The 21,846-nt window shown below is 45.3% G+C and overlaps 1 protein-coding gene across 1 annotated transcript in view; it reads left to right on the forward strand.

Annotated features, from left to right (window-relative positions):
- The window catches only part of LOC144511044 (NT-3 growth factor receptor-like), an 826,965-nt gene that overhangs the window by 624,661 nt on the left and 180,458 nt on the right, over positions 1 to 21,846 (forward strand). Inside the window, exon 11 of the mRNA XM_078241014.1 lies at positions 11,083 to 11,274. Within this exon, the coding sequence (XP_078097140.1) occupies positions 11,083 to 11,274 (192 nt within the window). The remainder of the gene's footprint in view (positions 1 to 11,082; positions 11,275 to 21,846) is intronic.

Below are 21,846 nucleotides of genomic sequence, written 5' to 3' on the forward strand. Positions count from 1 at the left end.
TCTAGGGATCTGGGTTCGATTCCCGGCTTGGGTCGCTGTCTGTCTGAAGTTTGCAATGTTCTCCCCGTGTCTGTGTCGGTTTCCTCCAGGTGTTCTGGTTTCCTCTCACACGATGTGGAGATGCCAGCATTGGACTGGGGTAAGCACAGTAAGAAGTCTCACAACACCAGGTTGAAGTCCAATAGGTTTATTTGGCAGCACAAGCTTTCAGAGTCTCGCTGCTTCTTCAGGTGAGTGAGGAGTTGTGTTCACAAATAGGCCCTGTTTGTGAACACGACTTCTCACCTGAAGAAAGAGCGAGACTCCGAAAACTTGTGCTGCCAAATAAACCTGTTGGACTTTAACCTGGTGTTCCTCTCACACTCCAGAGATGAGCGGGTTAGGCTGATTGACCAGGCTTAATTGCTCCTTAGCGTCCCGGGCTGCGTAGGTTAGAGGGATTAGCGGGGTAAATGGGGTTACGGGGATAGGGCTTGGGTGGGATTATTGTCAGTGCAGACTTGATGGGCCAAATGGCCTCCTTCAGCACTGTAGGGTTTCTATGTGAATGGGTAAAAAATTGGCAGAAGGGGTATAATGTGGGAAAATGTGAACTTATCTACTTTGGTAAGAAGAATACAAAAACAGCACAGAATTAAGATGGAGAGAGATTGCAGGATTCTGAGGTGCAGAGGGATCTGGATGTCCTGGTAGATGAATCAGAAAAAGTTAGTATTCAGATACAGCAAGTGATGAGGAAGGCAAATGGAATGTTTGTATTTGTTGCAAGGGGATTGGAAAATTAAAACAGCGTTGCTGTTGTGCAGAGTGTTGGTGAGACCATGTCTAGAATAATATATATATTTTCAGTCACCTTATTTAAGAAAGGATATAACTGCATGAGAAGCAGTTCGAAGAAGGTCTACTTGACTGTTATTTGGGATGTGGAGGTTATCATATGAGGAATGTTGGACAGGCTGGGCCTGTATCCATTGGAGTTTAGAAGAATTAGAGGTGATCTCATTGAAAGATATAAGATCCTGAAGGGACTTGAAAGGGTGAATGTTGAAAGGATGTTTCACTGTGTGGGATATACCAGAACGAGGGGATACAGTTTACACATAAGGGGTTTCCCATTTAAGACTGAGATGAGAAAAATATTTTTTTGCTTAAAGGGTCGTGAATCTTTAGAACTCTCTTCCCCAGAGAGTGTTGGAGGCAGGAAGTTAATATTTTTATGACAGAGATAGGTTCTTGACTAACAAGGGAGTCAAAGGTTATTGGGGGTAGGCAGTATAATGGAGTTGAGGCCACAATCAGATCATTTTATTGAATGGCAGAGCAACCCCAGGGGGCTGAATCGCCCACTCCTGCTCCTAAGTTATAATTATGTTACATATGTATGTTTTAGATTGTTAGCAGTTTTTTTTTCATCTTAACATGGCTCATGAGGTCTGCCTGCTGTGGATACTGGATGAGTGGACTATGTGGGGTGTGAGGGGGCATGGGACGTGGGTGGGTGGGGGAATGAATTTGCATGGGGGATCCATGGCGGACGGGTTGAAGAGGCATAGGTGGGTATGAGGGGTGAGGGATAAAGGACCTAACTGCTTCTAAAACAACTGGGACGAGGTTAGGAACATAGGAATTAGGAGCAGAAGTGGCAAATTCAGACCTTGCCTGGTTTCAGATCCACCTCCCTACCTGTTCTCCATATCCCTTCAACTCATTATTTTATCAGAAATATAACTAATTCCTTCTTGGTTCCATTTAATGATTCAGATTCCACCGCACAATGGTAGGTTCCAGAGAACTGAGGCGTGTCTTCTAACCAGCCCACTTGCCAGCCCCCATACGTACCTAGGATTTGCTTCCAGGGTCGGCGGGTCCAATTCAATCCTGCCCCCATCTCCCAAGAGTAAAATTTGGACATAACGGGGCCCTTTAAGGTGAGGCAGGTCAGCTTAGTAAGAAATTATCTGACTCAAGGTCCACCTTAGTAGCAAATGTCCTGTCTCTGAGACCTGAAAGAGTGGATGAACAGATCTTAACAGAGCATTACTAAATCCGAGTGTAAATTGCACTAAAGCCAGAAGCTGAATGGAAAGAAAATTTTCAATGCTTTTGGCAGATTTCCAGTTCTCAAAGCATTTGTATTGAACTTAGGTTTCATGCAGAAAAGTGCATTTTAGTGTGAGTAATCGTACAAAGCACTTACCTTCAAATAAAATTGGTTATTTGAATGCACAAAGCTGCATAAATAAATATCTGAAAAGCACCATTTGATTCCAAGCGCAGTAATAATGAGTTTAGTTTCACCTCGGCAAAACCCTCAACACTTTGCCAACATCGATAAGGTAAATAGCTAGCAGAGAAACAAGTCTACTGACCATAGATCATTGTGTCCAATTACTAAGGTTTACTTTTGCCTTTGCACTGTTGTGTTCCATTCACCAAGAATCTTTTAGGCAATTTGTTAATAGGTGCAGATGTTAGAATAGAATAGACTAGAATCCCTACAGTGCAGAAGGAGGCCATTCAGCCCATTGAGTCTGCACTGACCACAATCCCACCCAGACCCTATGTCCTTAACACCCTGTAGTTACCCTGCTAGTCCCATTGACACTATGGGGCAATTTACCACGGCTAATCAACCTAACCCGCACATCTTAAGACTATGGAAGGAAACCGGAGCACCCGGCGGAAACCCACGTAGACACCGGGCGGATGTGCAGACTCCACACAGACAGTGACCCAAGCCGGGAATCGAACCCAGGTCCCTGACACTGTGAGGCAGCAGTGCTAACCACGTGCCACCATGCCACCCATGTTTACTGGGTTCAACGATATGGAATATTGATCAAAAACAATAAATGTGAATGTCACAGCAGAATGGGATATAATATTGTTAAAGTTTATTTGTTAGTATCACGTGTAGGCTTACATTAACACTGCAATAAAGTTACTGTGAAAATCCCCTCGTCGCCACACTCTGATATCTGTTCAGGTACACTGAGGGAGAATTTAGCGTGGCCAATCCACCTAACCAGCACGTCTTTCGGGCTTGTGGGAGGAAAGCGGAGCACCCGGAGGAAACCCACGCAGACACGGGGAGAACGTGCAGACACGGGGAGAACGTGCAGACTCCGCACAGACAGTGACCCAAGTCGATAATTGGCAAATTGAATGAGATCGGAGAAACCCGCCTAATAAATCAAAAACAGTTGAGGTCCCAGCACTGACCTCTGTGGCGCACCGCTCATTACATTTTGCCAAAATTTCAAAATGTTATGTTGGCCTTCATAGCGAGAGGATTTGAGTATAGGAATAGAGATGTTTTACTGTAATTGCAGAGGGCTTTGGTGAGGCCACACCTGGAGTATTGTGTGCAGTTTGGTGTCCTTATCTGAGGAAGGATGTTCTTGCTATAGATTTGATTTAATTTGATTTATTCTTGTCACATGTATTTGTGTACAGTGAAAAGTATTGTTTCTTGCATGCTATACAGACAAAACATACCGTACAGTCATAGCTAGAGAAAGATCAGCTTAACACAAGGCCGGTCCACTCAATAGTCTGATGGCAGCAAGGGAGTTGGTTGGTACATGATCTCAGACTTTTGTATCTTTTTCCAGACAGAAGAAAGTGAAAGAGAGTATGTCCGGGGTATAAGGGGTCCTTGATTATGCTGGCTGCTTTTCCGAGGCAGCGGGAAGTGTTGACAGAGTCAATGTAGGAGATTTACCAGGATGATTCCTGGGATGGCAGCACTGTCACATGAGGAGAGCCTAAGTCGGTTAGGATTTATTGGAGTTTAGAAGATGAGAGGGAGTCTCCTGGAAACTTATAAATTTCTCAGAGGATGAGACAGGATAGATTCAGAAAGAATGTTCCTGATGGTGGGGGAGTCCAGAACTAGAGGGTCATAGTTTGAGGATAAGGGGTAAACCTTTTTGGACTGAGGTAAGGAAAATTTCTTCACCCAAAGAGTGGTGAATGTGTGGAATTCACGACCACAGAAAGTAGTTGAGGCCAAAACGTTATGTGATTTCAAGAAGGAATTAGATATAGCTCTTGGGGCTAAAAGGATCAAGGGATTTGGGGGGGGGTGGGGGGGAATCAGGATATTGAATGTGATGATCAGCCATGAGCAAGATGAATGATGGAGTGGATTTGAAGGGCTGAATGGTCTATTCCTGCTTCTAGTTTCTATGTAACCTGAAAAAAATCAATTTATCCTGGCTTTCTTCTTCCTGGTAACCAGCCAACCTTCTATCCATATCAATATGTTACAATATATTACCCCCATTTGTTGAGATCTGATGGCACCTAAAGACTGGATTTTCAATTTGAAATGTTGCAAGCTTTGGAATCTGTAATTCTGCCTTTTTGTAAGATTCTCAAGTATACCTGTAAGTACCACTTCCATCTTCAACCACTGCTGGGATGAAGTTTTGATTTTTTAAAATCAATCTGACTTTGGACTTTGTTTGAAGTTGTCTTTGAACAATCTCAATGGTTCGGGTGAGTTTGGCTATTACGTTGTTATAATGGAAAAGCAAATAGTCAGTTGTGACTTATAACAGCAACTTTTGTAGAGATTTAATGTTATATTATTGTTCGCAAATGTTAAAGCATAACCCTCTTCAAAATGAACCAAAAGCGCTCAAAATCCAGAGTTCTTGGGAGACATTTCCCAGATCCCAAGGAAATAAGTGCTGAACCAACAGATTTCGCATTCCTTTTGAAAAATATCCAAATTTACCATTGCAAATGCTGCACTTTTGTACATTCTTTTTCATTGGCTAACATCCAACACTGTCAAAAATGGGGTTTAACTGCATCTTATATGGAGAGACGTAGGATGAGAGGAGACCTAATAGAGGTGTATAAGATGTTGAGAGGCATAGATCGGGTGGACTCTCAGAGGCTTTTTCCCAGGGTGGAAATGGCTGCGACGAGAGGACACAGATTTAAGGTGCTGGGGGTAGCTACAGGGGAAATGTTAGAGGGAAGTTTTTCACACAGAGGGTGGTGGGCGAGTGGAATCGGCTGCCGTCAGTGGTGGTGGAGGCAAACTCAATAGGGTCTTTTAAGAAATTCCTGGATGAGTACATGGAGCTTAATAGGATGGAGCGTTATAGGTAGGCCTAAAAGGTAGGGATATGTTCGGCACAACTTGTGGGCCCGAAGGGCCTGTTTTGTGCTGTAGTTTTCTATGTTTCTATGCTTCTATATCCTGAAAAGACTGGTGGCCAATATATATGCTGACACTGCAGGGAGTTACTCACGGAGTGCTGCACTGTCAGAGGTGTCATCGTCAGATGAGGCTTTTAAACCGAGGCGCTCGTGGCTAAATTATTTCTGTTGCGCATGTCCTGCTGCACGGTACCTTGACATGTTTTTGTGTGGTCATGTATGCGCTGTATCTTAAAGGCGGAAACTTATGAGCAGTGCTTTGCTGCGCTATTGTACCCGTGTGCAGCTTCAGAAAGACTTTCTTGTCTGCCCTCTCAGGAGGGCAAGAAAGATTCCATGGCACGGTATGAAGAAGGTTGGGGCAGAGGGATCTCTTTGGGATCCTTTCTGATTTGATTTGATTTGATTTGATTTGACTTATTATTGTCACATGTATGAACGTACAGTGAAAAGTATTGTTTCTTGCGCGCTATACAGACAAAACATACCGTTCATAGAGAAGGAAACGAGAGAGTGCAGAATGTAGTGTTACAGTCATAGCTAGGGTGGAGAGAAAGATCAATGTAATGCGAGGTAAGTCCATTCAAAAGTCTGACAGCAGCAGGGAAGAAGCTGTTCTTGAGTCGGTTGGTACGTGACCTCAGATTTTTGTATCTTTTTCCTGAAGGAAGAAGGTGGAAGAGAGAATGTCCGGGGTGCGTGGCGTCCTTAATTATGCTGGCTGCTTTGCTGAGGCAGTGGGAAGTGTAGACAGAGTCAATGGATGGGAGGCTGGTTTGCGTGATGGACTGGGCTACATTCACGACTTTTCTTCCTTGCGATCTTGAGCAGAGCAGGAGCCATACCAAGCTGTGATACAACCAGAAAGAATGCTTTCTGTGGTGCATCCTTCAAGGAACACTAAAAACAGATCATCTGATCACACGTCTCTTTGCTGTTTAGAACATAGAACATAGAACAGTACAGCACAGAACAGGCCCTTCGGCCCACGATGTTGTGCCGAGCTTTATCTGAAACCAAGATCAAGCTATCCCACTCCCTATCATCCTGGTGTGCTCCATGTGCCTATCCAATAACCGCTTAAATGTTCCTAAAGTGTCTGACTCCACTATCACTGCAGGCAGTCCATTCCACACCCCAACCACTCTCTGCGTAAAGAACCTACCTCTGATATCCTTCCTATATCTCCCACCATGAACCCTATAGTTATGCCCCCTTGTAATAGCTCCATCCACCCAAGGAAATAGTCTTTGAACGTTCACTCTATCTATCCCCTTCATCATTTTATAAACCTCTATTAAGTCTGCCCTCAGCCTCCTCCGCTCCAGAGAGAACATCCCTAGCTCCCTCAACCTTTCCCCATAAGACCTACCCTCCAAACCAGGCAGCATCCTGGTAAATCTCCTCTGCACTCTTTCTAGCGCTTCCACATCCTTCTTATAGTGAGGTGACCAGAACTGCACACAATATTCCAAATGTGGTCTCACCAAGGTCCTGTACAGTTGCAGCATAACCCCACGGCTCTTAAACTCCAACCCCCTGTTAATAAAAGCTGACACACTATAGGCCTTCTTCACAGCTCTATACACTTGAGTAGCAACCTTTAGAGATCTGTGGATATGGACCCCAAGATCTCTCTGTTCCTCCACAGTCTTCAGAACCCTACCTTTGACCCTGTAATCCACATTTAAATTAGTCCTACCAAAATGAATCACCTCACATTTAAACTCCATTTGCCATTTTTCAGCCCAGCTTTGCATCCTATCTATGTCTCTTTGCAGCCTACAACAGCCCTCCACCTCATCCACTACTCCACCAATCTTGGTGTCATCAGCAAATTTACTGATCCACCCTTCAGCCCCCTCCTCTAAGTCATTAATAAAAATCACAAAGAGCAAGCACTGATCCCTGCGGCACTCCGCTAGCAACCTGCCTCCAGTCCGAAAATTTTCCATCCACCACTACCCTCTGTCTTCGATCAGACAGCCAGTTACCTATCCAATCGGCCAACTTTCCCTCTATCCCACACCTCCTTACTTTCATCATAAGCCGACCATGGGGGACCTTATCAAACGCCTTACTAAAATCCATGTATATGACATCAACTGCCCTACCTTCATCAACACACTTAGTTACCTCCTCAAAAAATTCTATCAAATTTGTGAGGCACGACTGGCCCTTCACGAATCCGTGCTGACTATCCCGGATTAATCCGCATCTTTCTAAATGGTCGTAAATCCCATCCCTAAGGACCTTTTCCATCAATTTACCAACCACCGAAGTAAGACTAACCGGTCTATAATTACCAGGGTCATTTCTATTCCCTTTCTTAAACAGAGGAACAACATTCGCCACTCTCCAGTCCTCTGGCACCATCCCTGTGGACAGTGAGGACCCAAAGATCAAAGCCAAAGGCTCTGCAATCTCATCCCTTGCCTCCCAAAGAATCCTAGGATACATTTCATCAGGCCCAGGGGACTTATCGACCTTCAGTTTATTCAAAACTGCCAGTACATCCTCCCTCCGAACAACTATTTCCTCCAGCCTATTAGCTTGTAACAGCTTCTCTTCCTCAAAAACATGGCCCCTCTCCTTGGTGAACACTGAAGAAAAGTATTCATTCATCACCTCGCCTATCTCTCCTGACTCCATACACAAGTTCCCACTACTGTCCTTGACCGGCCCTAACCTCACCCTGGTCATTCTTTTATTCCTCACATAAGAGTAAAAAGCCTTGGGGTTTTCCTTGATCCGACCCGCCAAGGTCTTCTCATGTTCTCTCCTAGCTCTCCTAAGCCCCTTTTTCAGCTAATTCCTTGCTAACTTGTAACCCTCAATCGAGCCATCTGAACCTTGTTTCCTCATCCCTACATAAGCTTCCCTCTTCCTTTTCACAAGACATTCCACCTCTTTCGTGAACCATGGTTCCCTCACTCGGCCATTTCCTCCCTGCCTGACAGGGACATACCTATCAAGGACACCCAGTATTTGTTCCTTGAAAAAGTTCCACTTTTTTGTACGAGCTTGATGTGGTAAAGTTGGAAGCTTGGATCATACCATCCAACTCTATCAAATATGCAGCTTACATCCTGAGAGACTACTTTTATTCATTCATGGGGGTCACTGGCTGGCCGGCCCTTATTGCCCATCCCTAGTTCCCGAGGGCAGTTGAGAATCAACCACATTGCTGTGGCTTTGGAGTCGCAGGTCGGCCAGAGCAGGTAAGGATGGCAAATTTCCTTCCCTAAAGGACATTAGTGAACCAGGTGTTTTTTTTTGGACAAGTGACAATGGTTTCACGATCATCAGTAGATTCTTAATTCCAGACATTTTACATTGAATTCAAATTTCACCACCTGCCGTGGCGGGATTCGAACCCGGTTCCCAGAACATTAGCTGAGTTTCTGGATTAATAGTCTAGTGATAATATCTCTCGGCCATCGCCTCCACATAACATATATGCTGACACTCCAGGGAGTTATTTGGGGGGAGGGGGGGGGTGCTGCACTGTCAGAGGTGCCATCTTTGGATGAGGCTTTCAACCGAGCCATCCATCTGTCACCGGTAAAATGTTTTTGATGTCACAGCAGAGACTGCACTTCAAGAGTACTTTCTTGGCTATAAGCCAATTTGCGATGACCTAAGATCATGTCCTATATAAATGAAAGTCGTTAGTCTTTTTGGTAATCTCTTTTAACTTTGCATTTCCAGCGGGAAACCCCAGCCTGCAGGAAGATGACTTTATGCTCTGCTGGGTTGTGGAAATGGATGGTCGAAATATCAGGCAGACCTGAATTTCTGGTCAGCACTATAACTCCCACTGGCAGCAGAGAGTCAGAAAGATATCCCTGAGGCTTCAATTTTTAGAAACTGCCCGCACGTCTATATGTCAAAAATGTCAACTTTCCATTTTCGTTGATGCCAACTGCTGACTTTGTGAGTGAGTTCCTGAATTGGAAATTCTTGAGCCATGTCTATTCTTACACATTACTCTCCTGCTCTGCTTACAAACTGGAGTTAGAGATGTTTGCAATTACACTCCCGGTACCTTTAAGATGCATTTAGCCCTGTTGAATCTACGGCCGGAGTTTTACCGGCTCGCCTGCCACGGGAATTGGAGTGGGCGATGGATGGAGCATGGGAAGATCTGTTGACCTCGGGTGGAATATTACGGTTCCAGGACGAAAGAGGCCATGAAATCCTGCCCATTACATGTTGTCCATTATTTTCTTACACTGTCTTGAATTTTTTTATTTTGCAGTTGGTGAGGCTTCATGTTAAAGGTCCTTATGCGTTCATAAGTTCATAAGATATAGGAGCAGAATTAAGTCATTCGGCCCATCGAGGCTGCTCTGCCATTCAATCTTGGCTGATATGCTCCTCATCCCCATTTTCCTGCCTTCTCCCCATAACCCGTCAACCCGTTACCAATTAAAAATCTGTCTAACTCCTCCTTAAATTTACCCACTGTCCCAGCATCCAGTTGTTCTAGTCCCAGCTAATCATTAGTTCCTTGTGGTTAGACCAAGAGTATTTTGACATTGTTTGGGGGTGTGTGGTGGGATGTTGGCAGTTGGGGGGTGTATGGAACGGTGGTAGTGGTGGCTATGGGTGTGGGCCAGGACTCTGGAATATTTAGAATGAATGTATTCAGTGGAAACCACCAAATTACTTAGCCAGGCATAATCATGGACCAATCCAATGGAAGGTCATGGTCACCAACAACTTTTCAGTGCCTGGGACCTGGAGGAGGAAGAAGATGGCCTCAATGAATTGCTACATCTACCAGGAATCATCTGCATTCAGACTCCTTGCTTTGCTTAGAAACTAAATAAATTTGAAAATTCGTCTGACATTGAAAGGGAATGATCCCTGTTGTGTTCGCGAAAGCTCAACTCTACCCAGTGCCAAATCCCATTCAGATTCAAAATATAAAATAGGACAGCTATTTGCGGATGGCATCTGGAGATTTGAGAAAATGAACTACTTTAAAGAGTTCAGTATTAGCCAGCAAACCAAACATGGTGGCAGCAATTAGTCCCAACTAGGTGAGCAATAAGCACATATCAGCCCCACTGTGCAAGGTCCAATCGCATGTCAGCCCTACTGGTAGGAAGGCCAATCACGGATCAACCCAATTGTTCGCAGCCCAGTATCCCAATCCCATGCGAGTGTGAGGCACATTGCACATTGATAGGGGCGGCATGGTGGTACAATGGTTAGCACTGCTGCCTCACAGCGCCAGAGACCGGGTCCAATTCCGGCCTTGGGTCACTGTCTGTGTGGAGTCTGCACATTCTCCCCGTGTCTGTGTGGGTTTCCTCCGGGTGCTCTGGTTTCCTCTGACACTCCAAAAATGTGCAGGTTCGTTTGATTGGCCATGCAAAATTGCTCCTTAGTGTCAGGAGGACTAAATATGTGGGGTTATGGGGATAGGGCATGGGTGGGATTGTTGTTGGTGCAGGCTCGATGGGCTGAATGGCCTCCTTCTATGAAATGTGAGGCAAAATCTAAAGGAATACAATTGTTTTGTGAATAGAATTAATTGGCAAAAATCATATACATTTCACTCTTTCTGTCTCTAATTACACGGCAGTGATATTGTGTAACAATTGTTCCGGTCATAAAATGGTGGAATCACGTGTCATAGAATCACAGAATCCCTACAGTGCAGAAGGAGGCCATTCGGCCCATCGAGTCTGCACCGACCACAATCCCACCCAGCTCTATTCCCATCATTCAGAGTGGTTTTGACATTATAGGTGAATAGAGTTAGGTTTGGCATATTGAAGTAAAAGTAGGCTTGGCAGGATAATGGCATCTGGCACAGAGTGGGGCACAGTTATCAATCCTGGTAAGGTTTGTGAGCTAAGTTTTATGTGTGTTTTCTCTGCTGTGTTACAGGACCAGTGGCTGTGATAAGTGGTGAGGAAGATTCTGGCAGCCCACTCCACCACATCAATCACGGGATTATCACACCCTCATCCATGGATATTGGACCAGACGCTGTCGTTATCGGGATGACCCGGATCCCAGTGATTGAAAACCCTCAATATTTCCGTCAGACCCACAGCCTTGGGAAACATCCAGAGACATGTGAGTACAATTTAATTTTTTTTTAAACATTTGCACCATCTATCACGGTGCAATTGCTGTACAACGCTCTGAATTAGAAATCGCAGATGTACATGTGCGTGCCAAAACAAAGTCAAAACTATTTGGTCGCCTAAGCTCCGTAAGACATTTCCTTATGCCTGTATGGTTTGAATGTCTCAGTCACGGAAAGCACATTCCTGTCAAGTGCGAGTTGAAATCTAGTCAGGCTAAGCTTTGGAGAACAACAGCAAGATGTTTTCCTGAGATGTGTTGTAACAATATGTTTTTCATATTTGGTTAGATGCAGTGAAAAAATACAACAAAGAATAAATATGTGTTTTTATGTGAATGCAAGACAGTTGGAGCAGACTTTACATGGTGAATTTTTCTTTTTGGCTTTCTAATTGTTGGAGCAATTACGATTTCCATCTTCTTAACAATGATTGGAACCAAAGGTGGCCAGACAGTGAGGCGCTTACTCGCTGAAAAGTGAGAGGGTGAGAGGGAAAGAGAGTTCAAAGTCCTGTTGGATGCACAACTGGTTTAGGAAGGGACCCTTGTAAACATACATGCCAATGAACAGGACTCAGCTAAGCAGAAAGTGCAGTTAAAATGTACAATTGAGAAAGTAGCCCCAAATCAAGGCATGTGGCCAACTCCACTGCCTCCTGCCAAATGAATGTTGAATTCCTTTTTATTCCCTTTGGATTTTCTGATTCCAAGCAGCATTTTCAGATAACATTCTGCAATTTGTTTTCTCTTTCTGTGCAAGTTGAATTAAAAATCTAATGACAACCGTAAAATCATCGTTGACTTGACATAAAAGGGCAGCACGGTGGCACAGTGGTTAGCACTGCTGCCTCACAGCGCCAAGGACCCGGGTTCGGTTCCCAGCTTGGGTCACTGTCTGTGCCCAGTCTGCACGTTCTCCCCGTGTCTGCGTGGGTTTCCTCCGGGTGCTCCAGTTTCCTCCCACAAGCCTGAAAGACGTGCTGGTTAGATGCATTGGCCGTGCTAAATTCTCCCTCAGTGTATCCGAACAGGCATCAGAGTGTGGCGACTGGGGGATTTTCACAGTAACTTCATTGCAGTGTGAATGTAAGCTTCCTTGTGACACTGATAAATAAACTAAATTAAGTTGAAATCCACTGGTCTTAGTTATGACAGGCTGAGCTCGACTGAGAGTGAAGTGGGACATGTACTTGTAGTGCGAGCAACCCTGATGTTGAATATTTCATCAATCACTGTATATTATGGGGCAAAACTGAAATACACAAAAGCGCAATGTTTGCAGTGGTGGATATTTTTTGAAGTACTGGATGCGCTCTGTGTGAAATGTATATGTTAAGGAGTATGGTGGCATGTTTCTTCCATGTAAGTTTTGCATTTTTAAATTTTATATTGTCCATAAAACTGATTAGTCTGAGGAATAACACCAACCTCAGAATTGGTGGGCAAACAGTTACCAAGACAGAATTTTTAAAAGTCAAAGGCCTGAATTTTACAATCCTCTACTGGTGGATTGTTAGGCGTGTTGTGGGGGTGCGATTGCAGGCACAGCGGTTCCCGATCTTGCAGTAATTTGACACTGGGGTGGGCAAGGCCTCAGGCAGACGCCCTGACCTTGCCCCAGTTGAGGTCCTTCAGTGCCACCATTTAAGGGCCACTTCCTGCCTAGCCTCAATTTTTAGGTTGGCGGGAAAAATAAAGCTCTGTGGTGGAAGGCCGGAAATAATCCAAATTTGATGTGGAGTGGGAAGGCTTCCCTTCTGATTTGAGGGTGTCCATCCCCCGCCCAACCCCTCCCCCTTCCCCGGCACCTCCCCCTCCCCCGGCACCTCCCTCCCCCAAGCCCCCAAAACTTCCTTGACACCTGGACCCCCAACACATTTCCCTCAACTCGGAACCCCAATCACCTCCCCTCTCACAACCCTCCAGGCCTTCCCTACCTTCCACACCTTGGGACCCTTGACACGTACCCTTTTCCACTGGTCCCTGGACTTGGCCTCAGAGCAGCCCCATACAGCTCCTCTACTGTGCAAAAAGAGGCCATTCAGCCCATTGAGACTACACTGACAACAATCCCCCCCCCAAGTCCTATATCCGTAACACTATTTACCCTGCTAATCACCCTGCCACTAAGGGGCAATTGAGCCTGACCAATGAACCTAACCCACAGAACTTTGGACTGTGGAAGAAAACCAGAGCACCCGAAGGAAACCCACACAGACACGGGGAGAAGGTGCAAACTCCACACAGTCACCCAAGGCCAGAATTGAATCTGAGTCCCGGGAGCTGTGAGGCAGCAATGCTAGTCACTGTGCCGCCCCTTGCCATACTAAAAGTTCAGGTCATAATTACTTCAAATTAAATGCTGAGTCAAGAGTACAAGCAACCGTAAGTGTTGTGTGGTGAATACTTTCTCCCTCCCCATTTCAAAAATAAATGTCCAATAGCTTAATCATACATTTATACACATGTCCAGCCACTTTCCACGTAAAACCTTATTCTTTTCACATTAATACTTGGCACATTTCAGGAAAAGCTCAAGGGTCGAGGGTTACTCAAACCCACATTCAGGTGGTGAATTGATCTGAAGGGATAGAAAGTGAAGCACAATACCAAGATCGGGATAGTATGGTGGCACAGCTGATGCATTGCTGCCTCACAGCGTCGGGGACCCGGGTTCAATTCCCAGCTTGGGTCACTGTGGGGAGTCTGCACGTTCTCCCCGCTTATGAAAGACATGCTGGTTAGGTGCATTGGCCATGCCAAATTCTCCCTCAGTGTACCCGAACAGGCACCGGAGTGTGGCAACCAGGGGATTTTCACAGTAACTTCATTGCAGTGTTAATGTAAGCCTACTTATGACATTAATAAATACACTTTAACTTTAAAACTTTAAAGATTGCAGTCTCACAGCCGGGTGACAGCTGTCCTGCACACATTAAGTTCAGCAAACATGAAGAAATCATTGGCAAATCTTAACAGTCATGATCATTTCTGTCAGCGCATGCTTGTGTAACCATGAACCCAAATCGCTGGCTGCTCCCCCGAAACACTCATGGCAGAAACTCGGCGTCAATTACCATTCTGAGTGTTGCTGTTATGGGCAATTCACTATCCTCCATTGATAGAATGGTGGAAATTACAGAGGGAGGTCACAGGTGAATCTGTGGAACTCTTTACCGCAGAAGGCTGTGGAGGCCAGGTCATTGAGTGTCTTTAAGACAGAGATGGATAGGTTCTTGATTAATAAGCCGATCAGGGGTTATGGAGATAAGGCAGGAGAATGGGGATGAGAAAAATATCAGCCATGATTGAATGGTGGAGCAGACTCGATGGGCCGAGTGGCCTAATTCTGCTCCTATGACTTACAGTCTTATGATCTTATTTGGCTACATGAGTGGCCCTCCTTCATCGCTGTGGGCTGCAAAATTGAAATCGGCTTGTTCACTAACCTGACCCCATGAATAAGATTAAATACATTTAATGCAGGCCAAATATTTTATAACAAAGTTTTAGAAAATGCTCAATCATTTATAAAGGCATAGAACTATCGTCAACTTCAAATGGTAAAAACAAGCAAAATATTTACACTTCACTTGCCCTTGCTTTACGTGTGAATCACTTCCAGTCATATTGTTAGGAAAAAAACTACAGAGACGGAGATCAGCAGAATGGGGCAACGGTCAGCAAAATGTCTCGTGGGGCTGCACTTGTAACCCATATGGGCTGCATGTGGCCCTTGGGACACAAGTTGCCCACCACTGGTTTAAATGCTTTTTGTAGTCTTGTTTGTTTTGCAGGGGCTTGAGCATTGAGCTTGTACCAACATCCACCACGTGACTCTTAGAGCTTTGCCTTGCTGATAACGTGAGATCCTCCAAATTAATCTGATTGTTAGCATATCTTGAGAGACCTGGCAAAATGGTCCCTCAACTCCTGACGGTGTAGCAGTTGGTGTCAGCAGTGCTCTGCATATGCACATTAACATAATAGGGTCACAGGGTATATGAGTGGTTGGGGTTTTTTTGTCAAAGGGCTTTGTAACATCTTGTTTTGTTAGCAACTGGAAAGAAGAATGAGCTGAATTCCTGTCCCCAGTAGCTGGGTTGGTTAGCATAGAATCCCGACAGTGCAGGAGAGGCCATGTGGCCCATCAAATCTGCACCAACTCTCTGACAGAGAATCTTACCCAGGCCTTCTCTCTCACCTTATCCCTGTAACCCCACCCATTTCCCATGGCTGATCCCTCTAGCCTACACATCTTGGGACCCTAAAGGTCAATTTAGCATGGCCAATCCACCTAACCTGCATATCTTTGGACTGTAGGAGGGAACTGGAGCACCTGGAGGAAACCCATGCAGACACGGGGAGAATGTGCAGATTCCACACCCAAGGACAGTCATCCAAGCCAGGAATTGAACCCAGGTCCCTGGCGCTGTGAGGCAGCAGTGCTAACCACTCTGCCACCATGGTTAGATATCCTAAAGTGAACCAAATGGGTTTTTACAACAGAATTTGAATTCCAGATTTCTATTGAATTTGAATTTCACCATCTGCTGTGGTGGGATTCAAACCCTGTTTCCCAGAGCATTACCCTGGCTCAATGGATTACTAGTCCAGTGACAATAGCACTGTGCCATCACATCCGCTGCCGAGGTCTGGCAGATGTTTCCTGCCAGTTACAATAGTGTGGCAACAATAATCTCTCCCTCAATGTCAACAAAACGATGGAGATTGTCGTCGACTTCAGGAAGCGTAAAGGAGAACATGCCCTGTCTATTTCAATGGGGGCAAAGTAGAAATGGTTGAAGGCTTCAAGTTTTTAGGTGTCCAGATCACCAACAACCTGTCCTGGCCCCCCACCCATGCCGACACTATAGTTAAGAAAGCCCACCAACGCCTCTACTTTCTCAGAAGACGAAGAAGATTTGGTATGTTCGCTACAACTCTCACCAACTTTTACAGATGCACCATAGAAAGCATTATTTCTGGTTGTATCACAATTTGGTATGGCTCCTGCTCTGCCCAAGATCGCAAGAAACTACAAAAGGTTACGAATGTAGCCTAATCCATCACGCAAACCAGCCTCCCATCCATTGACTCTGTCTACACTTCCCGCTGCCTCAGCAAAGCAGCCAGCAGAATTAAGGACCCCATGCACCCTGGACATTCTCTCTTCCACCTTCTTCCTTCGGAAAAAGATACAAAAGTCTGAGGTCACGACACAAGAACAGCTTCTCCGCTGCTACCATCAGACTTTTGAATGGACCTCCCTTGCATTAAGTTGATCTTTCTCTGCACCCTAGCTATGACTGTAACACTACGTTCTGCACTCTCTCATTTCCTTCTCTGTGAACGGTATGGCTTTGTTTGTATAGTGCGCAGGAAACACTTTTCACTGTAGGTTAATACATGTGACAATAATAAATTAAATCAAATCAAATCAATGCTGCAGAAAATGGTTCAGATAGATGCACTGGCCACAGGATGCAGCTGTGTTTCACAAGAAACTGAGATTATTAATGTAGCAATGTAAAGATTTCATCTTCCAGACATTATGAAGTCTCTGTGCACACTGCGAATGAGCTCATTTTGTGGGTGGTAAGTAAAAGCCTGAAAATTATTAAAGATGTTTGAAACATATTCAAACCTTGCTTTGTCCTTCATCCTTGACTGATCAAACAGAGACTCATTTCTAAAATGAATCTAAGGATTGGCCAAGTGCTCCCCAGTTATCAAGATCCAAACGATGATTAGGTATGGGGAACAAAAACACAATATTAAAGTGGAACTGTAGAATTTAACACCAGACTGGAAGAATTATTCGGGGGAACCCATATCAAGTGATCTTTCGAATGATAAATTGCAGTCAGTTCTTAGGTGTCAGGTGAAATATATCCCAAAGTGAATTTTAATTTTCTTGGTGTTGATTTTAAGCTGTGATTACTGGTCATTCAGCAAAAAAAAATCATTAGATTGTTCTGGATCAATTTATTAAAGTGTTATCGTTGGCCCGGAGCCAGTGCAAAGCTTACCATAACCCCAGAGCCCTCCTTCATGCTGGAGTTGAGATTGTAGTGTGGGGCACTGCTGTCAGCAGAAAGGACATGGTGGCCATGATGTGGGGATGCCAGCATTGGACTGGGGTGGGCCCAGTAAGAAGTCTCACAACACCAGGTTAAAGTCCAACAGGTTTATTTGGTAGCACAAGCTTTTGGAGCGCTGCTCCTTCATCAGATGAAGCAAAAGCTTGTGCTACCAAATAAGCCTGTTGGACTTTAACCTGGTGTTGTGAGACTTCTTAGTGTTCTCCTTAGAGAGTGAACTGTAACAGAGGGAAAAAAGGTAACAGTACGTTTGATTTGATTTATTATTGTCACATGTATTAGTATACAGTGAAAAGTATTGTTTCTTGCGCACTATATAAACAAAGCATACTGTTCATAGAGAAGGAAACAAGAGAGTGCAGAATGTCGTGTTACAGTCATAGCTAGGGTGTAGAGAAAGCACCAAATCTGTAAGAGGTTGAAGTAGAGTTAGAGAGTTTAAAAGAGTTAGAATTGAGTTTTAGAAGCATAGAATCATACAGTACAGAAGGAGGCCATTCGGCCCAACGTGTCTGCACCGACCACAATCCCACCCAGGCCCTATCCCCATAACCCCATGCATTTTTACCCTGGATGATCCCTCTGACATTAATGGATAATTTACCATGGCCAATCCTCCTAACTCGCACATCTTTGGAATGTGGGAGGAAACTGGAGCACCCGGAGGAAACCCACGCAGACACAGGGAGATGTGCAGACACCGCACAGACAGTGACCCAAGCTGGAAATCGAACCCGGGTCCCTGGCACTGTGAAGCTACAGTGCTAACCACTGTTCTATCATACCGCCCCAATGAATGAGAGTAAAAGATTGAATTAGAAGGTATGCTGGGCACAACTTGCAAGAAGTTGTCTCGCTCCGCCGCCATCCTTGGATACAGGTACTGTAATGGACAGACTCAACACTGCAAGTACTACAGTGGCTGAAAAAAACAGCAGTGCATTGCTTCCCCACTATTATAGTGATTCAGAAGGACAGCAGTACTGTGAGAGACAGAAATTACTACACAGCAGACAAGACAAAGAACACAGGCATGCACTCAGGGGGTGAGTGGAAGTGGTGGGCCAAGTGTTGAGTACGTACCTATCAATCTCTCTCAAGATAGAGATTGCTAGCTATTTGGATACTATTATATATTTAAGTGGTTGCATGATTGCTTTAATTGCCGCTCACATGATTTGATGCCATTGGGCTGTTTCACAAGCTCCTGCCTTATTTTAATTTTCCGCTCTGTACAGGCAACAGCTCCTCAATAAACTTTGCTGTTGTTATTTTGAATCTACATGTGCAAACCACGGGGGTGATTCTCCCAGCAGCGGAGCGGGCCGGGAGATAGAAGCGGAGGCTATGTAGCGGGCTTCCCGCTGGGCGCCCTGGCCTCCGCGCATCTCTGGCCCCTGGATTTCCAGCATCGTCAGCTTCATGCCAGAAATCGGCGCAGAGCTGAATAAATTAGTTCAATCAGCATTTACATCTGATCAGCAGGCCTGGGACTGAAGTCTTTGGGCCCACCATCCTCCCTCCCCCACCACCCCCAACCCCCTCCCCACCCCAGCTGGAAATGGTCACTTTAGCAGGGTTTACAACAGCTCCTCATTAATGGGGAACTGGCGGCCGAATCCCGTTGGATTGAAAGGAGGCCAGGGTGGCTCCCCCAGGAGGTTGGGGGTAAGGTGGCATGTCCCCTGGGCATTGCCACCTTGGCAGTACCAGCCTGGGCCCACTGGCACTGCCCAAGGGGCAAAGTGGCAATGCCCAGGAGGTGCCTTGGCACTGCCCACCGGGCATCGGGCAGTTATAAGGGGCAGTGCTAGAGGGGGCGTGGCCTATTGGAAGATGGGGCCTCTGGGGCGATCAGTGGGGGTGCGGGGGTCCCACCGCCACCCTGCAGTCGGGATCGCGAGCAGAGGGCTACGTTCACAACCCTTTGTAGTTTCTTGCAGTCTTGGACAGAGCAGGAGCCATTCCAAGCTGTGATACAACTAGAAAGAATGCTTTCTATGGTGCATCTGTAAAAATTGATGAGAGTCAGAAGAGAGTGGGAGAGAGTGTGTCTTTGAATGAGTGGCGGCTGCCACATTGGCTTTAGATGCTGGATTTTGAGCCCTGCTCTGATCAGGTGCCGTTTATATGGAACCAGCTGGGCCGCTGGAAAAATGGATGGAGAGTTTTGGAGTGAATTGTAAATGTGATTGACTAAGAATGAACTTTGTGTGCATCACACTGACAGACTGAGGATAGACTGGAAGATTGATGAACTCCCCAGCTCCATACTCTCTCTGACCGGGCCAAGGTAACCTTTAACGTGGATAGGCAGCACGTACTCACGTCTTTAGCTTCCTGAGTGTTCAACTTGGAGATGGAAAGATCAATGCTGAAATCACCCCCATTGAGATTCAGGGCTCAGCACAACCCTTCATTGGGAAGTGAGTCTGTCCACTGAGCAAACACACTTAATCATGCCATTTCTTTTTATTGCTTTACAATAATAGTAATGTCGGAAAGAAATAATTTTTAGTTCATCATATTTTGTATTGTGCTGTGCGGACCCCATTGTATACCATGAACAGAAGTTTAAGTTTATTTTATTAGTGTCACAAGGAGGCTGATGTTAACACTGCAATGAAGTTACTGTGATAAATCCCCTAGCCGCCACACTCCAGAGTCTGTTTGGGTACACTGAGGGAGAATTTAGACTGGCCAATGCACCTAACCAACACATTTTTCAGACTGTGGGAGGAAACCGGAGCACCCGGAGAAAACCCACTCAGACACGGGGAAAAGGTGCAGACTCTGCCTAGACAGTGACCCGAGTTGGGAATCGAATCCAGGTCCCTGGCACTGTGAGGCAGCAGTGCTAACCACTGTGCTGCCCGCAATAGTAATGTAGGAAAGAAATAATTTTTAGTTAATCATACTTCCTATTGTGCTGTGGGGGCCCCACTGTATATCGTGAACAGAAGGAAGAAATATGGCATCTTTTCAATCAATCACTTCATGTTTAACAGACAGGAACACAATCTGAAACCCTGTGCTAAATACCAGACAAAGCTTCTTCCCTCAGGGGGGTGATGTTTGTGGCTGGGGAATATAGCCACAAAAAGATAACTCAGCTTTCCATCTGTTTCTAGCTGATCCCCTACGGCATTGCTCATCTTGAGCCAGCGAAAGCGCTGCCTTGTGAGGTTGAAAGCATCATCCATAATAGTATTCAGTGCCCATGGTGTCCATTATGTGGTTGTTGGTCTGCATTTCCCAGCCAATTCTTCCCCTGAGGAGGAACTTCAGGACTGGGGAATTCCTCAGATCCGCCCCTGCTCCGGCAGCAGGAGTTTCTGTCTCACTTCACCAACCACGTGGAAGCTTCTCTGAGGAATGTAACGAACGTGTTTTCTTTTCTTTGTTATTTCTTGGGACATGGGGGTCACGGACCAGGGCTGACCTTTTCTGTAATTGCCCTGTGGCTTGCTAGGGACATTTCAAAGGGCAATTGATGGTCGACCACATTGCTGTGGGTCTGGAGTCACATGTAGGCCGGATCGGGTAAGGATGGCAAATTTCCTTCCCTAAGAGGAACCAGATGGGTCTAACTTTATAGTTCAGATCCATTAATTGAATCTGAATTCCACCAGTGGCTATGGTGGGATTTGAATCCATGTCCCCAGAGCATTACCCTGGATCTCTGTATTGCTGGCCCAGGGACATTACCACTTGGCCAATCTTCTGCTTGTCTCTTTAGAGGTCTAATTGCTGAATATAAGCATGGTCTCAGCGTGATTAGAGGGTAGATTTTTAAAACTATATTTGTCCAGCTTTATTATTTTGAATGTTCTGCTTATATATCTGTAGTGATTGTTGTCATTGTTCCTTTAAGGGCAACACAGCAGAGTAAGGGTCACCTGGCTTGGAGTACCAACGAGAGGTAATGGCCTACTGGTATTATCACTCGACTCTTAATCCAGAAACACCGCTAATGTTCTGGGGACCTGGGTTCGAATCCCGCCATGGCAGATGTTGGAATTTGGATTCAATAAAAGATATCTGGAGTTAAGAATCTACTGATGACCATGAAACCATTGTCGATTGTCGGAAAAACCTATCTGGTTCATGAATTGTCCTTTAGGGAGGGAAATCTGCCATTCTTACCTGGTCTGGCCCACATGTAACTCCAGAGCCACAGCAATGTGGTTGACTCTCAACTACCCTCGGGTAACTTGGGATGGGCAATAAATGCTGGCCCAGCCATCAATGCCCATGTCCCACGAATACATAAAACAAGAATAAAATAATTGGGACTATAAGACCATAGGAGGTAGGAACAGAAGTAGGCCATTCAGCCCATCAACTCTGCTCCACCATTTAATGTGATCATGGCTGATCTGATATAATCATCAACTCCACTTTCCTGCCTTATCCCCATAACACTTGATCCCCTTCCTGACTAAAAATGTCAATC

The sequence above is a fragment of the Mustelus asterias genome, chromosome 24 (assembly GCF_964213995.1).
Source record: "Mustelus asterias chromosome 24, sMusAst1.hap1.1, whole genome shotgun sequence".
Taxonomy (NCBI): domain Eukaryota; kingdom Metazoa; phylum Chordata; class Chondrichthyes; order Carcharhiniformes; family Triakidae; genus Mustelus; species Mustelus asterias.